At 35.7% G+C, this 25,303-nt stretch overlaps 1 protein-coding gene across 6 annotated transcripts in view; it reads right to left on the reverse strand.

The window, feature by feature from the left end:
* Nucleotides 1–25,303, reverse strand: part of AK9 (adenylate kinase 9) — a 174,707-nt gene that overhangs the window by 98,330 nt on the left and 51,074 nt on the right. For 4 of the 6 annotated variants that reach the window (XM_065543206.2, XM_074036850.1, XM_045391667.3 and 1 more), the window contains 7 exons: nucleotides 24,138–24,277; nucleotides 23,877–24,057; nucleotides 11,608–11,752; nucleotides 8,560–8,655; nucleotides 8,358–8,471; nucleotides 3,552–3,635; nucleotides 1,901–2,049 (listed from right to left, as the gene is read on the reverse strand). In XM_065543206.2, coding sequence (XP_065399278.1) covers nucleotides 1,901–2,049; nucleotides 3,552–3,635; nucleotides 8,358–8,471; nucleotides 8,560–8,655; nucleotides 11,608–11,752; nucleotides 23,877–24,057; nucleotides 24,138–24,277 — 909 coding nt within the window. Of the gene's footprint in view, nucleotides 1–1,900; nucleotides 2,050–3,551; nucleotides 3,636–8,357; nucleotides 8,472–8,559; nucleotides 8,656–11,607; nucleotides 11,753–21,118; nucleotides 21,810–23,876; nucleotides 24,058–24,137; nucleotides 24,278–25,303 lie in introns of those variants that run through there. The other 2 variants (XM_074036851.1, XM_074036852.1) reach the window with 2 other exon arrangements.

Below are 25,303 nucleotides of genomic sequence, written 5' to 3' on the forward strand. Positions count from 1 at the left end.
ATCCATCTTGAAAAAAAATACAACTTCACCACATTGTGGTAAATGATTAGTGATGTTAAGTACCTTTTTATATGTATATTGTCCATTTGAATATTGTTTTTGATACACAAAAATTAGTTTCAAATGGACCGTAGATCCAAATATGAAAGATAAAGCAAGGTTTCCAGAAGAAAACCTAGGAGAATATCTTCCTGACTTTGGGTAGGCAAATATTTCTGAAACAGAACATGAAAAGCACTAACTGTGAAAGAAAAAATTAATAAATTTGATTTCAATAAAATTAACTCCTATTATTCAAGACAGAAGATATTTGTAAAGATAACTGCAAAATATCCAACAAAGAATTATACTCAGAATACATAAACAAAACATGAATCAAAAAAGAGACAATCCAATTTAAAAAATAAAAACAAAACCTCCAAAACCCCAAAACAACATGGGCATATGACTTGTACAGGGCCATCTCAAAGGAGCATATCTCTAGCTGCTTATGAAAAATAGTTCTCCTAATCATAAAGATCATAGAACTGATGATGAGTAAAACTGTCTCCTCCACAGGTCTCTGGTCTTTTGAGAAATGACAACCTGATATGAGCTTGGGAGTTAAAATCTCATATGATTTAAACAGTCCCAGAGCTACAGTTTACCATCTAATACTATAAATATTCCTGTATCAGAAGTGTAGGACTCCTTGTGGATTTATATCCTCCAGAATAAACTCTGAAGAGAATGGAGAAAATTTTCACTCAAGAGCAAATATGGTAATTCCACACTCCCAAACATGTCCCTCACTTGCAGATCTCCTCTGCGATGGTTTCTCTTACCTCCCAGACAGAGATGATGGCTCTGACCTTCATGGAATTCCTACACCTCATACACATCTATTTGCCTCTAGCACATGATAACTTAGCTATTGGTTTACATGTCAGTTCAGTCTTCCCCACCTGATGGATAGCTCCTTAAAGGAAAGGGCTGTGTTTAATCCATCTTCAGATTCCTGGTATCTAACACAGTATGGGGCAGATAGTAGGTACTCATAATATTTCTGAAGGACTAAATGGATGATAGAACAACCAGAAGACAGACATGCAGAAAACTTTGAAAGGTCTGTATGGGAAGCTCAAAGGGAGCCATGGGAATCTGAGAGTCAGAGAGGCTGGTAGAGCCTGGGGCTTGAGGAAACCACCCAATGTGTTACAAAAAGGTTCAATACTCTAACATCATATATATTTTCTTCACATAGTAATTTTAAGCTAAATCACAGAGATATACAGAAGTTCATCAAGGGCTGAAAAGATTAGTTCTGCTTTTGATTTTGCTCTGAATGTTTACTTAAGATCTTTGTACAAAACAGACCCACATGAATATCCTGTTCTTTATAAACAAACAATGGGCCTTCTGACCTGCCATTGATAGATAGCATTTGAGGATTTTTTTCCCCTTTAGACTGGAACAGCACATGTGTGTCCACTCATCTCCCCTATGAACGCATGTTCAAGTTGGTTGGATGAAACTAATTAACCATGGATGGAGCAAAATTTGTCTTGGCTTATAATTAATCAGTTCATAGATGAAACATACAACTTTGGTACCTAGTACCAATATGCATCATCTTTTAACTGAACTGAATCAAAGACAATAAAATTTAATGAATAATTAATTTCAAAGCATAAAATTATAGTACATAATTTTGTTTATAATTGAAAATTTACCAAAGAGCATCAGTAGTTGTTCACTGGGGTACTTCGCACTTAACAATGCTGACTACACAATGTACATGAATTTGAAGGCTACAAATTTCAACACCATAAGACTCTAAAATAATTATACACATACTAGATTAACATTTTCTCAGTAATAGTTAAGTCACAGATAAGAATTACCCGGCTAGGTTTTTTACCTCTCCAAGGACTTCCTGTAAGATTTCAGCATATTTTTCATATGGCTGTTCAAAGTTCATATCCTGTGACATTTTTATAGTCTCCTCAATCATGGACACAACCTGTGGATGATCTGCAGTTACCTCTTCTATCGAGTCTTCTGTTGGGGCTAAAGTAAAATAAGCTGATAAATTAATGCCATTAATAATGTTAGTGGACAATACTACTTGCAATAAAACATGATTGATAATATCTGACCCAAGAAAGTATTATTTTTGTGTCACTGCAGCACATGTTGGAAGGAGGGAGAAATAAGACTCTGGAGAGGAAATGTTAAGTCAGGAATCACAGCACCACAAACTCTCAGAGAAGTGACTTAAAGCCAGCGCAGCAGAATGAAAGTGAGAGGCAGGAATAAAGTCATGTCTGGCAGGAGTCAAAACCAGGGAAGAAATGTAGGGGCCAGAGGATTCCAGGAGTCAAGTGAAAACACAAGCATCTAGGGAATGAGTCAAAAAACAAGATGAATACTTCCAGTTACTAGTACGAGACTACAAGGGACATTAAGGGGACAAGAGGCAGGCAAGTTGGAGGGGATGGAGAAAAGGTGGCATAGGCTGGTGTTTCAAGTGTTACACTTGATTCTTGTCCTCTTTGGTGCTGAAGTGTGTCCTTGCCTGGCTGAGTTGGCTCTCAGGCTGCATCGTGATGTAAATCTTTGTTCATCTGCTACTCTAATGAGATAGGAGTTTGGCAGTTTCACCTGACTCCTTGAATTCTGCATTTGCAGTCAAGCTTCTGAGCCTCTGCCTCAGGGTTCCATCTGTCAGGGTCTCTAGTGGGAGCCAGACTGATCCCAACCCAAAAAATCCCAAAGGGCCTTCAAAAGCAGTTGCCTGCTGCCCTCCCTGTCTGAAAGTATTCTCAGGGATCAAAAGACTCACAGTTCCTGAAAGCCAGAGCAGAAAAGTCAAGAACCCATGATCTTACTGTGCCCATGGGAGTGGGTACATAATGAAGCAGAAACAGCCAGGCAAAGATGCGAAATGTGCTAGAAGCCGCTAATTGTCCACCCAATATCCATTCGCCTCTTCCTTCATACAGCAACCCTCATTTTGTCAAGGCTAGCAATGTGCCCAGCTGAAAAACTACATCTCTCAACTTCCCTTATAGCATGGACAGCCAATAAGAGGCAAGCAGAGTTTGTGTGTGCGCACGTGTGTGTGTGTGTGTGTGTGCACTTGCTTGCACCTGTGCTCCTCACACTTGGCTGACTCAGCTAACTGCCAGTTTTTGTCCTTTGCTTTCCTTTGCCTTTTCCTTTCCAGTGTTCCTGCTCGGTACACTGATGTCATGGCTGGAGCTCCAGCAGCCATCTTGTGGCTTATTATAGTAGCTGTGTGCCAGGGATGGCAGAGCAGAAAGATAGACTGCCTGTCTTCCCAATATTCTTTTTCACCAAAACAACATATCATGTATTAGTTTTTCAATGTTCTTGCATGTCCAGCTTTTCATAATAGAGTAACCATTAAAATAGAGTACTTGGGTGTTAATCATGCTTTCATTTTTTAAAAAAATCACACATTTCTTCTTCTAAATTCTGAGGGAACTACTTGTGTTTTTTTTAGAACCACAATATAAAAGAATCAAATTATCCAAATATTAATTTACCTGTATCTGAATACAACTTTACATCTTGACCAGCATCTTGAGAATGCCTTTTAAATGTGGATGTTTCACCAGATTCTTTTCCATCTGTGAATAAAACATTGTGAATTCCTAAAGAAAGGTATTAAAAAAAAAAAGCAGGTGACTCCCAAAGAAGATTGTAATATAAGCCTAGGGAACCAGGACTCACATTCCCAATTTTTAATTAAAATAACAACCATAACATTTAAATGGGTCAATATATCTAGCAGCAGATAATGAAGGTAATAACCTTTAACAAAACCAGGAGTAATTTCAGTTTATTATAATGCCAATGGATCTAAACAGAAAAAAACAATCAACAGTGCCCTTCCTGAGGCAACTAACATCCTCTTGACTCCTGGAGGTCAAGGCTGTGCTTACTTCAGAGACATGGGGCAGAAGAATGACTTTTTACTCATGGATACTGGCAATATTGGCATCCTTCCAGCAGTGGATAGAGGTACTGCTGCCTGCTTCTAACCTGGACTGCCTCCCCCAAAGAGGGAGCAGACAGTCTCGGGGTGGGGCTTTTTTTGTGGATTGGAGTTGGGAACTCCACAGCAGCAAAGATGAGGCTGTCAGTTGCCACCTGACGGTCAAAAATTTAATGTACAGGGGGTGGGGTCCTTCTTCTGTGAAGACTGTGTGTTAAGGGAGGAGGAGTGCCATACACGAGTTTCTGACAGTGCCCCATTCAATTCTTACTAGGCTTTAAATAAACAGCAGGCAAGCACATCTGTCTGAATTAGTAGGAGAAACTAAAAAAATCAGCTCTATATTATTTAACAAAATAAATTATAGATGCACTTTAAAACTGAATAAAAAACCACAATATAAGTTTATATATATAAACTTATACAACTATATATTTATATAAAATTTATACAAATATACATATGTAAAGCTATTATTTATATATGTCCTCTCAATTATTCATATATAAAAATGTCTCTCAGACACTTATATCATATATATTATATATTATAAATTGAAAATTTATATAATTATATATGATACAATCAATTCTCTCACTTAGACATTTATATATAATAATAATCAATCTATCCTCTCAGACATTTTATATATATATATAAACGTCTGATTGAGAGGAAGACTGTTCAAGCCTAAAAGTGAAGGAAGAAAGCAACAAAGAGAAAATAATGATTTGACTGCAAAAATGTGAAAAATACCTTTACTTCAAAAACAGCAAGCTGACTTAGAAGACAAACCACTCAATTTGTAAAATATATGAAAAATAAGAGACTAATATAGAAAGTTTATACAGAGACTATATAATTGATATAACCATTTAGAAAAATGGGCAAAAGACAAAAATAGTCACCTCAAAAAAGAAGAAATATAAATGGTTAACAAATATTAATATAAATTTCTGAAGCAAAAATTAAAACAACAGAAAATACCGAGGAAGTTTCCGGGATGTGGCTGGCAGGCGCTTTGTCTCGCCTTCGCCACAGTAGGCTCTTCCTGTTAGTCTCTGCTGCTACTTCTTGGCTCTGGGAGGCCCAGGTGGCCCTGCAGCAGCCTCTGCCACCCTGTGACCTGCGGGTATTGGGACATCCCTAGCTGACGCCAGGACACCCGGGAAGCCGAGGAATGGACTCCATGGCTTTTGGGGATGTGGCTGTGAACTTTACCCAGGAGGAATGGGCTTTGCTAGATTCTTCTCAGAAGAATCTCTACAGAGAAGTGATGCAGGAAACCTCTAGGAACCTGGCTTCTGTAGAAATCATATGGTACAGAGACTGTGTGAAAGCAAAGAAGGTAGCAAGTATGGACAAGTTGTCAGCCAAATTCCAAATCTTGATCTGAATGAGAACATTTCTACCGGATTAAAACAATGGGAATGCAGTATTTGTGGAAAAGTCTTTGTATGTCATTCCCTCCTTAATAGGCACATCCTAGCTCACTCAGGATACAAACCATATGGAGAGAAGCAATATAAATGCGAACAGTGTGGGAAACTCTCCGTTTCTGTTCCAGGTGTTAGAAGACACATGATAATGCACAGTGGAAATCCAGTTATAAATGTACGATATGAGGGAAAGCTTTTTATTTTCTCAATTCAGTTGAAAGACATCAGAGAACGCACACAGGAGAAAAATCCTATAAGTGTAAACAATGTGGTAAAGCATTCACTGTTTCTGGTTCTTGTCTAATACATGAATGAACTCACACTGGAGAGAAACCCTACGAATGTAAGGAATGTGGGAAAACATTCAGATTTTCTTGTTTTTTTAAGATGCATGAAAGGACTCACACTGGAGAAAAACCCTAGATAAAGCCTTCAGCTCTTCCACTTCCCTTCATTACCATGGAAGCATTCATACTGGAGAGAGACCCTATGAATGTAAACAATGTGGCAAAGCCTTTAGTTGTTTGAGTTCCCTTTGTAACCATAGAAGTACTTATACTGGAGAGAAACTCTATGAATGTATAAACAATGTGACCAAGCCTTCAGTAGCCTGGGTTCCCTTCACCTCCACGAAAAAATTCATACTGGAGAAAAACCTTATGAATGTAAGAGATGCGGTAAAGCCTAACATTCATTCCAGTCACCTTACTTGCCATGAAAGAAGTCATGATATAGAGGCTGGGTGTAGTGACTCAGCCTATAATCCCAGCACTTTGGGAGGCCAAGGTGTGTGTATTGCTTGAGCCCAGGAGTTCATAACCAGCCTGGATTAAAACAATGTGAAACAACCTGGGCAACATGGTGAAACTCTGTCTCTACAAAAAATAAAATAATGCCAGGCGTGGTGGCTCACGCCAGCTACTCGGGAGGCTGAGGCAGGAGAATCACTTGAACCCAGGAGGCGGAGCTTGCAGTGAGCTGAGATTGTGCCACTGCACTCCAGCCTGGCGACAGAGTGAGACTCCATCTCAAAATAAATAAATAAATAAATAAAGCCCCTTGAATGTAAGAAATGTGGTAAAACATTTACTCTTTCCCATTCCCTCATAAACATGAAAGAGCTCACACTGCAGAGTAACCTTAAGAATGTAGGAAATGTGGTCAAGCCTTCAGATTTTCCCGTTTTTGAAGATTTGGGAGGACTCAGAATGGAGAAAAGCCTTTTGAATTTAAATTTGTGGTAAGGCCTTCAGTTGTGTTAGTTCCATTTGAAGACATCAGCTCATTCCTGAGAAAAACCCTATGAATGTCCAGAATGTGGGAATGTTTCATTTCTCTCACACCCACTCAAGGACATATGAAAATGCACACTGTAGCTAGCTGGACCTTGTAAATACAAGAACGTACACAGGATTAAAACTCTAATAGTTTAGAAACTGCAAGAATGTTTTCAGTTTTAACATTTACTTGAAAAGTCATGTGAAAACTCCCACTGGAAAGAAGTTCTATAAGTGAAGCTTTTCTAATTTGGAAAACCTGATGCAAATTAATTATCGTGCAGTGCTTGAAAAAAAGGTATGAAATGTTACGCAAGTTACAAGTATATTGGTTTTATCAGTGAAAAAAAAAGAAAATACTGAGGAAACAATGACATGTATTTTGAATATTACTGGGGAAACATAATTTGGAACAATTTTATGCAAAGCAATTTGACTCTGTCTATAGCTTCATATTTGTTAATTTAGTAATTCCTAGAAATCCCCAGGAATTCTAGAGAAATTGTGCAGTAACTTATAATGAGGGTTAAAATATTTCCCAATGAAGTAATATAATTAAATGGTAAATTATAAGTAAAAAATGTAAAAACAGTTTACATTATAGCTATTCTGTAATATTATATTACATATAATTATTATATAATGTTATATAATGTAGTGCTATATGCTTTTATGTTCAAATATGAATAGAAAAATTTTATAAGGATAAATAGCACAATGGGTAAATGATAAAATTTCACAGCTAAAATTGTGGCCTTAAGATGCTCTGATTCTAATACGTTAAAGTAGAGAGCTTTTAAAAAAGAATTTATGTTGAATAGGAGTGGTGAGACAGAGCATCCCAACGATTATAAATCATGCTGCTATAAAGACACATGCACACGTATGTTTATTGCAGCACTATTCACAATAGCAAAGACTAGGAACCAATCCAAATGTCCATCAATGATAGACTGGATTAAGAAAATGTGGCACATGTACACCACGAAATACTATGCAGCAATTAAAAAAGGATGAGTTCATGTCATTTGTAGGGACATGGACGAAGCTGGAAACCATCATTCTCAGCAAACTATCGCAAGGACAAAAAAACCAAACACTGCATGTTCTCACTCTTAGGTGGGAATTGAACAATGAGAACACTTGGACACAGGAAGTGGAACATTACACACCAGGGCCTGTTGTGGGGTGGGGTCTGGGGAGGGATAGCATTAGGAGATATACCTAATGTAAATGACGAGTTAATGGGTGCAGCACACCAACATGGCACATGTATACATATGTAACAAACCTGCATGTTGTGCACATGTACCCTAGAACTTAAAGTATAATAAAAAAATAAAAATAAAAAAGAATTTATGATATGATAATGATTGTATAACATTGGAAACATTCAAACATTTTTCTTTGGGCTCTAATTGTATCTGACTCCCCATTTATATGTTTTCTTCTTCATTCTAGTAAATTCACTTCTGTCCTATAGTTGTTCAGGTTAAATCCACAAGGAAAAATTTAGCTTTTTTCCTCCTGAAGTTTCCAATTTTGGGGGTAATTTTTAGCATAAATATAAACATAATCAAAAATGAAACAAATGAAAATGAGATCCACAAACGTGGGATTAGCAATTCACTTTGTTACCATCTTTATCAACTTTAGCAGCTTGATCATGGAGGACATTTTCTGACTTTGTTTTGGCTTCTTCAGTGTCCACTAAAGAGCTGCCTCTGTCTCTCTGGGAGCCTTGAATGTACCCTGCAATGAAAGAGTAATATACTTTATCAGCTAATCCATTTATATTAGGAATGATTTGGTCAATAACATCAGCAATATGTTTCTTTACCTTCTTCATCAATTGACGAGTGTGTTGCCTCCACTGGGAATACTCCAAACTCCATTTTTTCATATTGCCTTTGAAATTCTCTTAAAGTTGTTTCAGCTGAAATATAACAATGGGTGGTGTTAGCAAAAGGTAGTTGGGGATAGGGAGGCAGGTGGAGTGACCAAAAGCCCCTGCTTCAAAGTTAGATACACTTGAGTTTCAGTTCTGACTTACAAGCTGTAAGGGCTGTGTGGCTTTGGTAAACCACTTGATCTTTTTGTCTCAATTTCTAGGCAAAATGAGGATCTTTAAACTGAAAGCACTGCTGTGAGGATTAAATGAGGTAATGAACATAAACACTTAACTTGGAAAATGCTGGCACACAGGAGGGCCGTTCCGTGTTGGCTGCCATCCTCTGTATAATCATGTAATTTTTATGTTAAAAAACCTCAATATTCTCCACTGACAAATTTTTCTTAAAAATATACTGAGGCAAAATTCAATAGCAAAAAATTCCAATTTTAAAATTTTAAGTAGAGTCACTCCTATTGTCAGATTTAGAATAATTAGTGAACTTGGAAAAGAAAATAAAAAGGCTTTTAAGTTTGCAGCATATGAGAGATAGCAACTATTGCTATATTCCAATGGGAGAAGGTAACTTGTGGAAAGCTGTAAAATCTATGATTTAATGTTAGAATTTAATGTGAAAGAAACATTACAGATCACTGTTCTTCCTCCAGGAGCCCGGCTAACTTCCCGCCCTGGTCCAGATCTCAGTCGAATGTCCCCTCTTTGGAGATGTCTTCCTGGGCATCTCAACACTTCAGTATCCCTACTCCAGTCACTGTCTGCCCCATTACCATGTTATATATTTTTTCCATCTGTTCCCTTGCCTTTTTTTATTTTATTTTATTTTTATTTTTTATTGCCTTCTGCCCTCTATTAAAATGTGAGCACCACAAGGACAGGGACTTTATGTGTCTTGTTCTCATCTGTATTGCTGGTGCCTAGAATAATGTCTAACACAAAGTAGGTACTCAAGTATTTGTTGAATGAATTAATAAATTCATTTTGTCCAGCCTTAAGTAGGTTGAATAACAAGCCACTTTAGTAGTCTGAGCCAATATTTCTCCAGCCTCAGTTTGTAAGTTGTCTGAGATATTTTCAATTTTTCAATTTTCAATTTTCATTTTGAAGGTAAAATTTTGATACTAAAAATATAACTTCACTCTAGATTGTCTAGATAACTGTTTGGATGGCATGCGATATCAGTGCTGGTCTTTTTGTTGTTTTTTATAATCTCTTGGGCACCATTATTTTATTTGTTTATAGGTTAACAGGAAAGAAGAGAGGCAGATTTATTAGGCAAATACTGTGTCCTCATCTAGCAAAAACTCAACCTTGCCCATGTAGGGAGAAGTAATTTCCTTGCTATTTAAATAGTTTCGAGCACGGAAAATGTTGAGAAGCTTCCTAATTTATATAAAAAGTTAAAAAAAACAACTGATAGCAAACTCTGACAAATAGAGAACACCTCTCCCCACGCCCACTATAAACCAGTCACATCTAAGAATGTAGGGAAAAAGTCCTAAATAAACAAACAAAAGTAAAACAAAGTATGTTATAAGAATAATGAAAATGGGCACAGTGGCTCATGCCTGTAATCATGGCACTTTGGGAGGCCAAGGCTGGAGGATCACTTGAGGCCAGGAGTTAGAGACCAGCCTGGAAATCATACTGAGAGCCCTGTCTCTGACAGAAAAAAAAAAATCACTGTGATGAAGTAAGGTTTATTTCAGAAATACAAGAATTGTTTAATGTTGGAAAATACATTAGTATAACTGATCAGTAGGTCAAAGGATTAAAAACTTAATGATTATCTTGAAAGATGCTGGCACTACATTTGATAATTTTCATTCTTTTTTCTTTTTCTTTTTTTTTTTTTTGAGACAGGTTCTTTCTCTGTTGCTCATGCTGGAGTGTGGTGATGTGATCATAGCTCACTGCAGCCTCAACCTCCTGGGCTCAAGTGATCCTCCCACCTTAGCCTCTTGAGTAGCTGAGTCTACAGGTATGGACCACCACACTCAACTAATTTTTTTTTTTTTTTTTTGGTAGAAATAATGTCTCCCTTTGTTGCCCAGGCTGATCTTGAACTCTTGGCCTCAAGAGATCTTCCCACTCTGGCTTCGCAGAAGTTGGGATTACAGGTATGAGCCACTGAACTTGACTGCATTTGGCAATTTTCAATATCTATTCCAGATAAAAATACTTAATAACCTGAAGGAGAAATATTGACAAGAACCCCTTTAAAGATGCTCAGTATCACAACCACTATTTGACATTCCAGAATTGCTCATCTACACAATTAGTCAAGAAAGGAAATAAATATAAGTATTGGAAAAAGAGGGGTTTAAACTATACTTCTTTTCAAATTATATGATTAGCTCTCTGGAAAACCCAAGAGAATCAACTGAAAGTCCATCAGAACTAGAAAGTAAGTTTAATAAAGTAGAAAGTTATAAATAAACATATGAAAATCAAATAGCTTTCCAACACATTGTTAATAACTACTTAGAAAATATTATAAAAAGATCCCATTCACTAGTAATAAAGTGACAAAATATCTGGCAATAAGCTTATTAAGAAAACTGTAGACAATACATGAAGAAAGATACCAAATATTATACAAAGACAAAAATAGACTAAAAAATGGAGATTTCATGTTTGCATGAGAAGATTTAATAGTAAATATGAGAATTCTTACCAAATTATTATATAATATTAACACAATCCTCCCATTGGGATTTGTTGTAGAACTTGACAAAATTCTACAAGCATCCTAACTGAATCCTTCTGATTCATTTCCTTAGAGGTCTAGAATTGAATTTTTTTTTCTCTGCTTTTGAATTGGTTTATGTATATTCATTCCTTTGACCATTTGTTAAGAGTCTATCATGTGTAAAGTGCCAAGAATGCCAAGATGAGCTAAACAAAGTCCTTGCTTTCAAGTAGCCAGGCTTAATTTTTATCTAAACTTAAAACACACATTTTAAAAAGATGTTTCACCTTGTTTTCTCGCTTGCAGTTCCATGAGAAGCTTTTCTTTCACAACTTTAATTGCTGCTGCAGTGGCCTCAGCTATGGTATTTTCTACTAATGTTTCACGGGCTTTATCAAAACGTGGCTGAATAAGTTGGGCATAGTCGACTACCTGCAAAGAATATTTGAGAAAATCAATATAAGCAGGAGTTGTTGTGACTATAAAACACATTGTTCATCTATCTTTCTATATCTACCTGTATTTCTCTCTCTATTCCAAAAATATTAATACTACTTGAGATGTATTTGGAGTTATGTTCAGAATTCACCTATTTTTGAGTACTTGCTTTAATAGAAATTCAGCCATATTTTTCATGTAGGATATTTATCTGTATATGTATTTATCATGTAGTATATATATTCAGATTATGCATATATATTTTGACTTAACAGAAGTTAAAACATAGATATATATTTTTTAAATCAATGTTGTATGTATAACTTACATACAATAAAAGGCATACATCTTAAGTACATAGTATGATGAGTTTTAACAAATATATATATATATATATAAACCACAATCAAGATATAGAACATTTACTGGGTGTAGTGGCTAACATTTGTAATCCCAGTACTTTGGGAGGTTGAGGCAGGAGGATCCCTTGAGGCAAGGAGTTCGAGACCAGCCCGAACTTTTACATGACTCCCTAAATTCTCTTATGCTCCTTTGTTGTCAATCCTTTCCTGCCTCACCCCTTCCCCAGCTTTCATTCGTGGCCCCTGGCAACTACTTTCTGCTTTCTTTTACTATAAATTAGTGTTGCCTTTTCTAGAATTTCATATAAATGGCAGCATACAGTATGTGATCTTTTTCAGGTTATCCCTCCTTAGCAGAATGTTTTGGAGATTTATCAGTGCTATTGTGGGTATGCTTTTTATTGTTGAGTGGATTTCATTGTATGAATATACTACAGTTTTTTATTCATTTATCTATTGATAGACATTTGGGTTGTGTTCTAGGTTTTTGTTATTATGAATAAAGCTGTGATGAACATTTGTACAGAAGTCTTTTTGTGGTTATATGTTTCCTCTTCTCTTGGGTAAATACCTAGGAGTGAAATTCCTGGGCCATATGGTAAGTGTGTATATAACTGTATAATAAACCATCAAACTGTTTCCAAAATAGTTGAACTATTTTACATCCCTACCAGAAATATATGAAAGTTAGTTTCCTTGCATCCTCACCAACACTTGGTTTTGTGAAGCTTTTAAATTTTCCACTGGGTGTGAAGAAGTATCTCATTGTAGATTAAATTTACAGTTCCCTCACCATGAATACTTTTGAAATTCTTTATACATGCTTATTCACTTATTTTCTTCTCTTTAAGCATATGCTCAGCTTTTGTCTAAAATTGTGTTAGAATAATTTCTATGTTCCGGATATAAGTTGCCAGGTGGATAATAGATTTAATACAGAATATTGGGGTCTTAAAAATAGGATTCTATGTCTCTTTAATTAATATTTACAGATCTCTATATTCCCATTCTACTTTTCTTTTGGTAGGCTTACACTGCTTTATTCCACGACAATAAATCTTCATCCACATCATCAGTTTTTAGTATGTGCATATTATTGCATCAGATGAATATGTTACAATTTAACTAAAATATCAATACATATATGGTATACTATATATACATAATAGTACATACATATACATATATACCATATACTATATATACTATTCCTACGTATACATATACAAACAGATCCATATATATTTATATACTTGCTGATAAGAGCATAACCATTAGGCATAGCAATTGGAAATACATATACAAGCCTAAAATCCATGCATATCCTTTGAACTGTCAATTCTGTTTTATGGATTTTTCTTAAAAAACTGTCAAAGATATGTTCATAATTTTGTTCATCATAGCCTAGTTTATAGTAGCAAAAATGTATATACCAAAATATAGATAATATATGTGTATTATATATTATCTATATGTGTGTTATATATTATATATGTGTATGTATATACTATAGTTATATATAGTATACACACCATACTATATACATTGTATGCTATGTATATAATATGTAATATATATTTTATATACTATAGTATACTATAGTATATTATACATTATAATGTATAATATTAATATCAATATAATATGTATTAATATAGTGTTATATTAATATTATATTAATATTATATATCAGGATAGTAATACATTAATAATATATTAATATTAAATTGCATATTATATATTAATAATTTATGCATAGTATGCTATATATGTATACATGTGTATTATAGGCATAAAATATATATGTATATAATATAATATGTATATTATAGATATAATATATACATATATGATAATATGTATAAAATGTAGACAATATATAATACACATATTATAGATTATATTTTGGTATACACATTTTTGACACATAAACTAGGCTATGATGAACACAATTATCTACATATCTTTGATAGTTTCTTTAGAAAAATCCATATAACAGAATTGGCAGTTCAAAGGATATGCATGGACTTTAGGTTTGCATATGTATTTCCAATTGCTATGCCTAATGGTTATACTCTTACTAGCAGTCTATGAGAATGTGCTTCTCCCATCCTAGGTACACATCAAAATTTGGTGTTTTTAGTAATCTTTTAACTCTTACAATGAGATTGATATGACAAGTCTCTGATTTTTGGCATCTCTATCAGGGAGGTAGTATCCTTTTGCTAATGTTTAATGGCATTTATATCTATTATACTGTGAATTGCCTGTTTGATTTTTTTTCTATTGGGGTTTTATCTGCATATTGATTCATCTTTTTATATCTTAAAATGATAGTTCCTTTATCTGACACATATTGTGATGTGATGGGTTTAAAATAAGTCCACAAATCTTTTGACACACCTCCCTTTGGAAGGTGGAGCCTAATTCTCCTCTTCAGTGTAACTAGAACTTAGTAGTGACTTGCTTTAAATAGAGTACGATGCAAGTGATAGCGGATGACTTTTAAGACTAAGTCATGAAAGACATTATAGCTTCCTCCTTGGTTTACTCTCTCTGAGGGTAGTCAGTTGCCAGGTCATGAGGACACATAAGCAGTCCTATGAAGAGATCCACATAGAAAGGAACTGAGGTCTCATTCATGTGACTGAGCCATCTTCCAGCCCCAGCCTAGTGTCAGATGAGTGCAGCCCCAGACAACATCTTACTTGTAGCCTCATGAAAGAACCTAGGACAGAACCACGTAGCTAAGCCACTCCTGAATTCCTGACTCAGAGAGACTATGCAAGATCATCAATGCTTACTGTTTCAAGTTGTTAGGGTAATTTTTTATGCAGTAATAGATGAGAAACACACACATGGCAAATATATACTCAGTATTTTCCTCTATATGCTGCCAAAAGTTTTAGTTTCCTTCTAATTTTTTTCCTTTTTCCTTCTAATTTACACTTCAAATAATCTGAAATTACCTGGATATAACTTTTTCTTCCCCAAATGATGAATTAGTTAGGAATCTTAGACACACACACACACACACACACACACACACACACACACATTTCTTCTCCCACATCCCTCCATAAGCCTCCAAGAATTAGATAATACATTTAAAAAAATATATGCATTATTCATGTTATGCTTATAGAACAATTATTCACAATTACATGGAACACGTTCATATTTCTGTTCTCACAGGTTTTTCTTTTTATGGGGGTTGCTTAGTTTTCTATATACCTATCAATAATGAATTCCCAAACTCTTCTTCACAAGTATAAATTTCTGCTTGAAAATACATCAGGTAATCATCTCCCTGGAGCTATCTCTTCTAGAAACTTCTGGACTCCTACCCCAAACTGGATTGGTTATTTTCCAGACTTCTAGGCCTGCAGAACAACTGACATCATGAGTTCTCCTTCCCCCACCATCTTGGAATTTTCTAACCCTCTTGATGCATGGATGCCCTTTTGCTTCTGGATCCCATGTCGCCATCTTGGTTTAGGCCCCCATTTTGATGCACCACATCCTCTAGTAGCTTCTGACAAAGAATACATTAGAGGTAATTTTTTTGCATATGTGACTGAAAATGCCCTCATTGTATCATTAGACTTCGTTTGCCTGAATATAAAATTCTAGGCTATCAGCCACTCCCCCCCCAAAAATGTCTTCTGGCTTCCAGAGTTGTGGGTTGAGAAGTTCCATGTTATTTGAATTCCCAGTCCTTTCCATGGGACCTAGTTTTCGTCTCCAGAGTCTTCTAGGCTCATTTTGACAGAAGCTTCTGGATCTTTGCCCCCACTGTCTTATAATTTCAAAATGATGTCCCTTCGTGTGGGTCTTTCTCCATCCATTTTACTGGGCATTTACTGTGTCATTTCTATCTGGAAGCATGTCCTTCAATCTGGAAAATTTTCTGCAGTTATTTCTTTGGTAATATTCTTTTCTCTGGTAGCTCCTATAAGAATTCCTATATGGATAATGAACACCCTAGACTGACCTTATGGTTTATTTTCTTTTCTATTCTTTTTTCCATTTGTCAATTTATACTAATTTCTAGAAGGTAACTTTAATTTCTACCTTTTAACTCTTCTATTGAATTTTTCATTTGTGTTAAATTTTCTTTTTTAATGTTCTTCCATCTTGCATATATTTTAATTTCAAAGGACCCTTTTTGTTTTCCAAATGTTCCCTTTTCTATTATCCTGATCTAGTTTCTAGATTCAATAATTACTCTTATTTTCCAGAACATATTAATAATTGGAAGCTTCATTTGCATATTGTTTCTTTAGTGCTTGGGTGATCTGGCTTGGCAATTGTAATATGAAACTCTTAGTCATCAGAAGGCCAGAAAGTGACTTTTATCTGAAAATGTCTTTGTGTTAACTCATTTTTCAAGGACATTTTTCACTTGCTATATAATTCTAGGATGGCTTTTCTTCTTGTAGTTGTTTAAAGCTCTTGTTTCATTTTTTTCTGATTGCCATTGCTTCTGATGAAAAGTTGGCCGTCATTTGTATCAATGTTTTCTTCTATTTAATGTATCAATTTTTCTGTGGCTGCTTTAGGGGAGGGATCTCCCACCCTCAGGCCATGGACCTGTAGGAACTGAGCAGCACTGCAGGAGGTGAGCAGTCCGATGAGCATTACTGCCTGAGCTCTGCTTCTTGTCAGAGCAGTGGCAGTGTTAGATTCTCATAGGAGCACAAACCCTATTGTGAACTGCACATGCGAGGGATCTGGTTTGTGTGCTCCTTATGAGAATTTAATGCCTGAGGATCTGAAGTGGAATAGTTTCATTCTGAACCCATCCTCCACCCCCACAACCCAGTCTGTGGAAAAACTGTCTTCCATAAAACCAGTCCATGGTGCCAAAAAGGTTGGGGACTGCTGCTTTTGGGCTTTTCACCATTAAATATGATGTATGTAGGCGTGGTTTTCCTTGTATTTATCCTGTTTGGGGCTTGCTGAGATTCTTGGACATATAAGTCAATCTATAATTTTTTGGTTTCTGTTTGGTTTCTTAATTTAAGTAAAGTTGACAATGATATCTTCAAGTATTTTTTTTTCTGTCCTATTTCCATTATCATCTTCTTCTGGGACTCCACTGACTCACATTAGACAATTTGATTTGTCCCACAGGTCCCTGAAGCTCTGTTCATTTTTTTCAATATTTTTTTTCTCCCTCTGTTCTTCAGACTGGAAATGTTTTATTGATCTGCGTTCAAGTTCTTCCACAAATTCCAATCTGCAGTCAAACTAATTCAGTAAAACGTTCAGTTTGGTTTTTATATTTTTAGTGCAGGATTTCCATTTGGTTCTGTTTTAAGCAGTTTTTTCATTTATCTTAAGAGATTCTCTATTCTCTTATAAAGACCTTAAGCATATTTATAACACCCATTTTAAAGATTTTATCTGCTAAATCCATCGTCTGGTCCATTTCAGGGCCAGTTTCTATTGTCTCCTTTTTTCTTGATATGGGTAACGTTTTCCTGTTTCTTTGCAAGTCTTGTAATGTATGTTGGACATTGTGGATGATACACGTTATTAGGGACTTTGAATTCTGTTATCTTCCTCTGAAGACTGTCAATGTTGACTTTTGTTCTATCAAGTAGTTCAGTTACAGTCATGTGTTGCTTAACAATGGGGATACATTCTGAGAAATGTGTCATAAGGTGATTTTGTTGTGCAAACAGCATAGAGTGTACTTACACAAACTTAGAGGGTACAGCTTACTAAACACCTAGGCTATGTGGTATAGCCTATTGCTCCTAGGCTACAAACCTGTACAGCATGTTGCTGTACTGAATTTTGCAAGCAACTGTAACACAACATTAAGAATTTATGTCTGAACATATCTAAATATAGAAAAGGTACTGTACAAATATGGCATAAACATTTTTTAAATGCTACACCTGTATAGGGAACTTACCATGAAAGAAACTTACAAGACTAGAAGTTGATCTGGGTGAGACAGTGGGTGGTGAGTGAATAGGAAGGTCTAGGACATTATTGTATACTACTATAGACTTTATAAACAATGTGCACTTAGGCTACACTAAATTTATTTAAAATTTTTTTCTTTGTTCAACAATAAATTAACCTTGTCTTATTATAGCTTTTTCACTTTATAAACTTACAAAATTTTTAAACTTTTTGACTCTTTTTTAACAATTCTTAGCTTACAACACAAACTCATTGTACAGATGTACCAAATAGGCTCTTTGTATCTTTATAAGCTTTTTTCTATTTTTTGATTTTTAAGCTTTTTTTGTTAAAACCCAATACACAAACACACACAGTAGCCTAGCCCTACACAGGGTCAGGATTATCAATATCACTGTCTTCCTCCTCTACATCTTGTCCCACTGGAAGGTCTTCAGGGACAATAACATGCATGGAGCTATGACAACGATGCCTTCTGGAATATCTCCTGGAGGACCTGCCTGAGGCTGTTTTACAGTTAATGTTTTCTATAAGTAGAAGGAGTACATTCTAAAATAATGATTAAAAGTATAGTATAGTAAATACTAAACCATTAACATCATTATTATTGTCATCAAGTATTACATAACTGTACATAATTGTATGTGCTATGCTTTTATACATCTGGCAGCACAGTAGGTTTGTTTATAGCAGCATCACAAACACATGAGTAACTTGTGCTATGATGTTACAATGGCTATGACTTCACTAGGCGATGAGAAATTTTCAGCTACATTATAATCTTGTGGGACCACTGTTGTATACGCAGCACATGACTGTATTGGTTTACCACATTGAACTTCTGTTTTTCGTTTTTTTGAGACAGAGTCTCTCCTTGCCGTCCAGGCTGGAGTGCAGTAGTGTAATCTATGGTCACTGCAACCTCCACCTCCTGGGTTCGAACAATTCTCCTGCCTCAGTCTCCCGAATAACTGGGATTATAAATGTGCACCACCACACCTGGCTAATTTTCGTATTTGTAGAGACAGAGTTTTACCATGTTGGCCAAACTGGTCTCAAACTCTTGGCTTCAAGTGAACCGCCCTCTTCAGCCTCCCAAAGTGCTGGGATTACAGGTCACTGCAACTGGCCTGAACTTCTATTTTATGCTTTCTTAAATCCAATATTTGGAAAGCCCCCAAGTATTTCCCAATTTGATAGGATTCAATCTCCAAATTCAGTCCCCCAGATTTCATTGAGGAGTGGTTTTAGGCTTGGTAACGGAGGGTGTAGAGTAGGTCTTAATCTAGGTTGTAGTCCTTATTCCCAAGGGATGGCCTTTACAGTGTGTCAGCTCAGTGTTCTGGTAACAAGGCCTCTCCTTTGCAGCTAGGCCAGATGTCTCAAGTCCCTACACTCTTCAACCTCCAGTATCTGTTCTGTTCACAACCTGTAGGAGCCATCCTTCGATAAGCTTTGTGAAGTCTCCTTTGAGAAGCTCTTGGCCACGTACACTTGGGCCTCGCTCCCACCCTACTCACAAGCAGCTCCCTTCTCCCTGCCGCTCTGCTTCACAGTGCAGGCTGCTTCAGAACTGAGCTCAGCCTCCTCAGCTCCATAGAAGCACCATGCTCTGCTTGTCCTGTCAGGAAACTGCCCCCATCCACACAGATAATTGAGGTAACCAAGTAGCTCACCTCATGAATTTCTCTTCCCTCAGGGATCACACATTAGGAGGGCTAGTTCCCCTGTCATGGCTGTAATTTAAAGATTCTTAAAAAGATGGTAGCCATGTACAGTTCCATCAGTAGTTTTTAAAACTTCCCATTTATACATGTTCTCATTAGAACAAAGGTTGTCATTCTTTTGACATGGGTGAAAATTTTCATCTTACTATTATTTTATGTTACTTATCTTCTGATGAGGTTAGGCATCTTTCATAAGTTTTTTCCACTGATAACTCATCTTCTGTGGTTTTCTTTAGCTATCTGTTGCCTATTTTCCTAGGGTTGCCTATCTTTATCCTTTTGATCTATAGGCAGTCTTAAGTATACAGTGCCAGAAACATGTTTTTAGTTATACTTGTTTTGAAGATCTCCCAGGCTACTGGGTTTCATTTAAAAAACAGAGGCCTTGTATCAGAGAGAAATGTTTTATGCTCTGATGAAATATAATTATCAATCTTAAAAAATTATTTTGGGGGATTGTCTAATTGCTGCATAATAAAGTACCTAAAAACTTAGGGACTTAAAACAAACAAAAAATATTATTTCAGTTTCTGAGGGTCAGAAATAATAATTTTTCATGATTTTATTTTATTGTATTTTATTTTACTTTTTTAGAGAAGAGGTCTCAACATTTTGCCCAGGCTGGCCTCAAACTCCTAGACTCAAGGGATCCTCCTGCCTCAGCCTCCCAAAGTGCTGGGGTTACAGGCATGAGCCACCATGCCAGCTGATTTTTCATTACTTTAAATGGGAAATTTATAATGCATTATACCGTGACTCAAATTCTATAATGTAACTAAAACATAAGCAAAGGTCTATTACAAGTAACAGGCAATCATGTTGTTTGGATGCAAAATGGTTAAAACATCATTATGTGATCACCAAACAATTAATATGATTGGTGATACACATTTGTTTTCCATGCAGTAAAATGGTCTTTCTTAGGGCCAGCAACATTTGAGACTCCGTTACTGACACATGAGGGAGTTTTCTAAACACTCACACTTGATTTTGACATTCTACCACTTGTATTTGAAATGTATCACCTCATCTTTCCTGACTATTATAAATTTAAAATGTAGAATTTTCTTTTGGAAATGTAAATATAAACAGTATTTGAAAAATGTTGTATTGGAAGATATGTGTGGTCTATGTTGTTTGCACATTAAAAACCAGGTGATGCTTCACAGGAAAACATTATATGAGAATACATTTTAAGGGTATGTTTGAATTATAAGACCCTTGTACTACCTAAGAAGTATAAAAGTACCAATTTATATTGGAAGTAATATGTCAGGCATTATTTCTTGGGTGACTCTTTAAAGAAAACAATATATAACATGCAAGATAATAGAGAAAAGTTTTAATTAGTTAAAAATGATATTACCTAGGATAGCATCAAAACCCATCAAATACCCAGAGCTCTGTGCAAATTTCTACACAGGAAACTCTAAATTATTACTAACATAAATTAAAGAGGGCTAAATAACTGGTAAAATGTATCATGTTTATGGACTAGAAGAGTCAATATTGTAAAGATGTCCATTCCTCCAACTGATGTGATGCTATCCCAGTTAAAATCCCAAAAGATTTTTCTACATAAAATTGCAAAGGGCTAAGAATAGCCAATGCACTCCTGAAAGAGAACAATAAGATAGAAGACCTTGCTTTATTTGACATCAAGACTTATTGTAAAGTTAAAATAATTAAGTCAATGTAGTACTGGCAAAATACTAATAGAATGATGAAATAGATCAGTGAGGCTCGGTATGGTGGTTCATACTTGTAATCCCAGTACTTTGGGAGGCCGAGGTGGGAGGATCATTTGAGGCAAGGAGCTCCCGAGATCAGCCAGGACAACATAGCAAGGGCCCATCTCTACAAAAAAATACGAAAATTAGACAGGCATGGTGGTGTGCATCTGTCATCCCAGGTATTCAGGAGGCTGTGGTGGGAAGATTGTTTGAGCTCAGGAGTTAGAGGATGCAGTGAACTATGATGGTATCATTGCACTTCAGCCTGGGCAATACAGCAAGACCTTGTCTTAAAAAGAAAAGAAAAGGAAAAAAGAAATAGATCACTGAGCCCCAAAAGAGACACACATATGTATAAAGACATGATATAGGACAAAGGGGGCAAACAGTTGATAACGGATGATCTTTTCTTCAATGATCCTGAAACAACTGAATATCTATATGAGAAAAAGTAAAACTTACGCAGTCCTTCACATTATAAGAAAGTAAGTCTAGGTGGATTATATATCTAAATGTGAAAGTCAAAACAATAAAGCTTTTAGAAGTTAATATAGGACAATATCCTCATGATGTTTAGGTGCAAACATTTTCTTAAGTGTGACATAAAAAGCACTAATGATAACAGACAAGGTTGATAAATCATTCCTCATTGAAATAAAGAACTTCTGTTTATTAAAAGATGCCATTAGAAAAGTGAAATGGCAAGCCACAGAGAGACAAAGAATAGTCATAATGAATATAATCAACAGAGAACTTGTATATAGATAATATTAGGAACTCTTACTAATAATATACAAAAATACAACTAAAAATGGGCAAGACAGTTGAGAAAACACTTCAAAAAGAGAATATCTAAATGGCCAGTAAACATATGAAAGAGGTTCAACCTCATTAGCCATTAGGGAAATGCAAATTAAAACCACAGTGAGATACCACTATACACTCACTAAAATGGCTAGAATTAGAAAGACTGACCATAATAAGAGTTGACAGGAATGTGGAATAATGGAACTCTTATACACTGCTGATAGTATTGTGAACTAATGGAACTACTTTGGAAAACAATTTGGCATTATCTACACAAGTTGAACATATGTCCATGTGTGCACCAAGAGACACATACAAGAATGTTTATAGTAGTGTTATTTACTCCAATCTGGAATCAATCCAAGTTTTATTAGTGCTCAAATGTGGATAAACACATTATGGTATAAGTCAATCAACAGAATACAATAAAACAATAAAAATGAATAAAATGCACCTACATTCAATAGTGTGGACAAATATCATAATTATAATGTTAAGTGAAAGAAGCCAGGCACAAAGAAGATAAATTGTTTTAAGTCTATAAAGTTCAAAAAACATGCAAAACTAGCCTATGGTATTTGGATGTATGCTTGCGTGGCAAAACTGTAAAAGAAGTGTGGAAGTGAATGCCATAAAATTCTGGGCAGTGGTTACCTTAGTGTGGAGAGTGAGGAGACTGGTATTGAGAAGAAACATGAGAGGGCTTCTGGGTGCTGGCAACATGCCAGATTTGACCTGGGTGGTGGTTACATGGGGGTTCATTTTGTGATAACTCAGTGAGCTTCACTTTTCTGTTTGTCATGTTTCACAATGAAAAAGTTAAAAGCAAATAGAAAATAATACTCCTGTGCTTAAAAGAATGCAGCAGCACTCTGAACAACTTCTAACATCTTCCTGTGGCCTGAATTGCTCCATCTTTAGCCATGATCTTGTGCCATTCCTTCTTGCATAGGCAATCCTCAAGTCACACTGCCCCTTCTAGAATTCATCCACATTCCAATCCTTCATCAAATCTTTTGGCTCTGCCTTCAAATTATATCCCAAATATGCTTGTTTCTTACCACTTTTACTGCTATCACTCTTGTCTAAGCTAAATATAATTTCATTTACTGAGAGTGGAGAACAAGATTACTGAGGGAGAAGGTGTCAAGGTGTTGGGAGGATCATCTTTGTAATAGTGAAATCACCATGAATTAGGACAGGAGTGAGTCTATAGAGAGAGTGAGAGTGAGCCAGGAGTAGTGAAACCCAGGGGACCAAAGATGAGTAGAACCAAGAAAGCTAATAGGTGGCAGAGTCTGAATGACACGATATTCACATCAGGGGGCTTTTGGGAAGCAGGGAGGGACTCTGGTCCAGAAGCAGCAATAAACAACAAAAAGAATGCCTTCCCTATTCCAAGTCCAGTGGAATAACTATTCAATTGAAACATGAAATTTTAAAAACTGAATACAAATAAAATCCTACAAATTATAATCAAGTATAGATAGATACATGACAGATAGATAGATAGATAGATAGATAGATAGATAGATAGATAGATAGTTACCTTTCCTTTGTAATTTTCTGCAAGCATATTGCACAGTGTTGTTTTCCCTGAATATTGAGGTCCAAATATGAATACTTTACATGGTGGTGCTGGCATAGGTGGAAGCAGATAGGGACGTGGATTCAATACAAATGGTTTTAATGCTTCTTCTGATGAAAGACAGTAGATTTTACCTAGAAAACTTAAAATATGCCATATTAGTAAGCAACTGAAAAGATGTATGAGGAAGTTTTAAAATTAGGTTCTGAAAATCTTACTTACCTCACAGAATAATCCGGTAATCCTGAATAAATGTTACCATCTTTTAAATTCACAGGACATGTACGTCCCCATTTACTTCTCTGCCATCTGTATCTTGCTGCAATAAGTTTATAAGATGCAAGAGTACGAAATAGCTCATCCTGTGAATTGCAAATACTACATTAAAAATAGAAGCATAAATTTTGCTGAAATTAGGAGTATTAAATATTTCATTTATTATTTTATAGTGCTTTACTATTTAATAAATACTTTGAAAAGGAAATTTTGGCTTTTTCTTAATTGCAACATTCTGCACTTGTCCTTGATTTAATAAGACTAGTTTACATTTATGTTAAAATATCTTTAAATTCTACTGAGCAATTTCTGTCATATGGTAAAACAAGCATAAGGTAGAGAGTGCATTTTCTATCATCTTCCTTAGAAAACAGATTCTGAAAAATTCTTATTAAAATTTTTTGAAAATGTACCAGCTTCTTAGCTAATTTACCTTGGCTTTTACGTATGCCTAAGATGTTATGTACAGATTGTTTTTGCATTTACTTAGCTATAAGTGGTTCTTTAATTCTTAAAATGTAAAGTCTCCTTCATTAGCAATCCTTTCTGTTGACGACCTCCAGATAAGTTAAGAAATACTTTTCTACAGACTGCAAAATTCTGTAGAAAACTGCTACCTCTCAGTTGGGAACATGCTTATTTTATTTCATATTTATGCTTATTTTACCATATGATAGAAAGGTTGCTTGAAAGGTTCATCTGTCCTTGTGGTTCCTTAGCAGGGGATGAGAAAACTGGTGAGAGATGGCATGGTGAGTATTACGGTTTGAATGTCCCCTCCGAGACTCAGGTTGAAACTTAATTGCCATTGTGATGGTATTAAGAGGTAGGGCTGTTAAGAGGTGATTAGGTCATGAGTACTCTGCCCTCATGAATAGATTAATGTCCTTATCTCAAGAGTGGGTAAGTTATTTTGAGGGTGGACTTATTATCAAGGCAAGTTCAGCCCCCTCTTGCCCTGGCTTTTGCACTCTTTTGTTCTTCCACCTTCCACAATGGGAAACCCAGCACAAAGGCCCTCACCAGATGCTGATGCCATGCACTTGGACTTCCCAGGCTTCAAATAAACTTACTTCTGTGAACCAAATAAACTTATTTTCTTTATAAATTAC

The sequence above is a fragment of the Macaca fascicularis genome, chromosome 4 (assembly GCF_037993035.2).
Source record: "Macaca fascicularis isolate 582-1 chromosome 4, T2T-MFA8v1.1".
Taxonomy (NCBI): domain Eukaryota; kingdom Metazoa; phylum Chordata; class Mammalia; order Primates; family Cercopithecidae; genus Macaca; species Macaca fascicularis.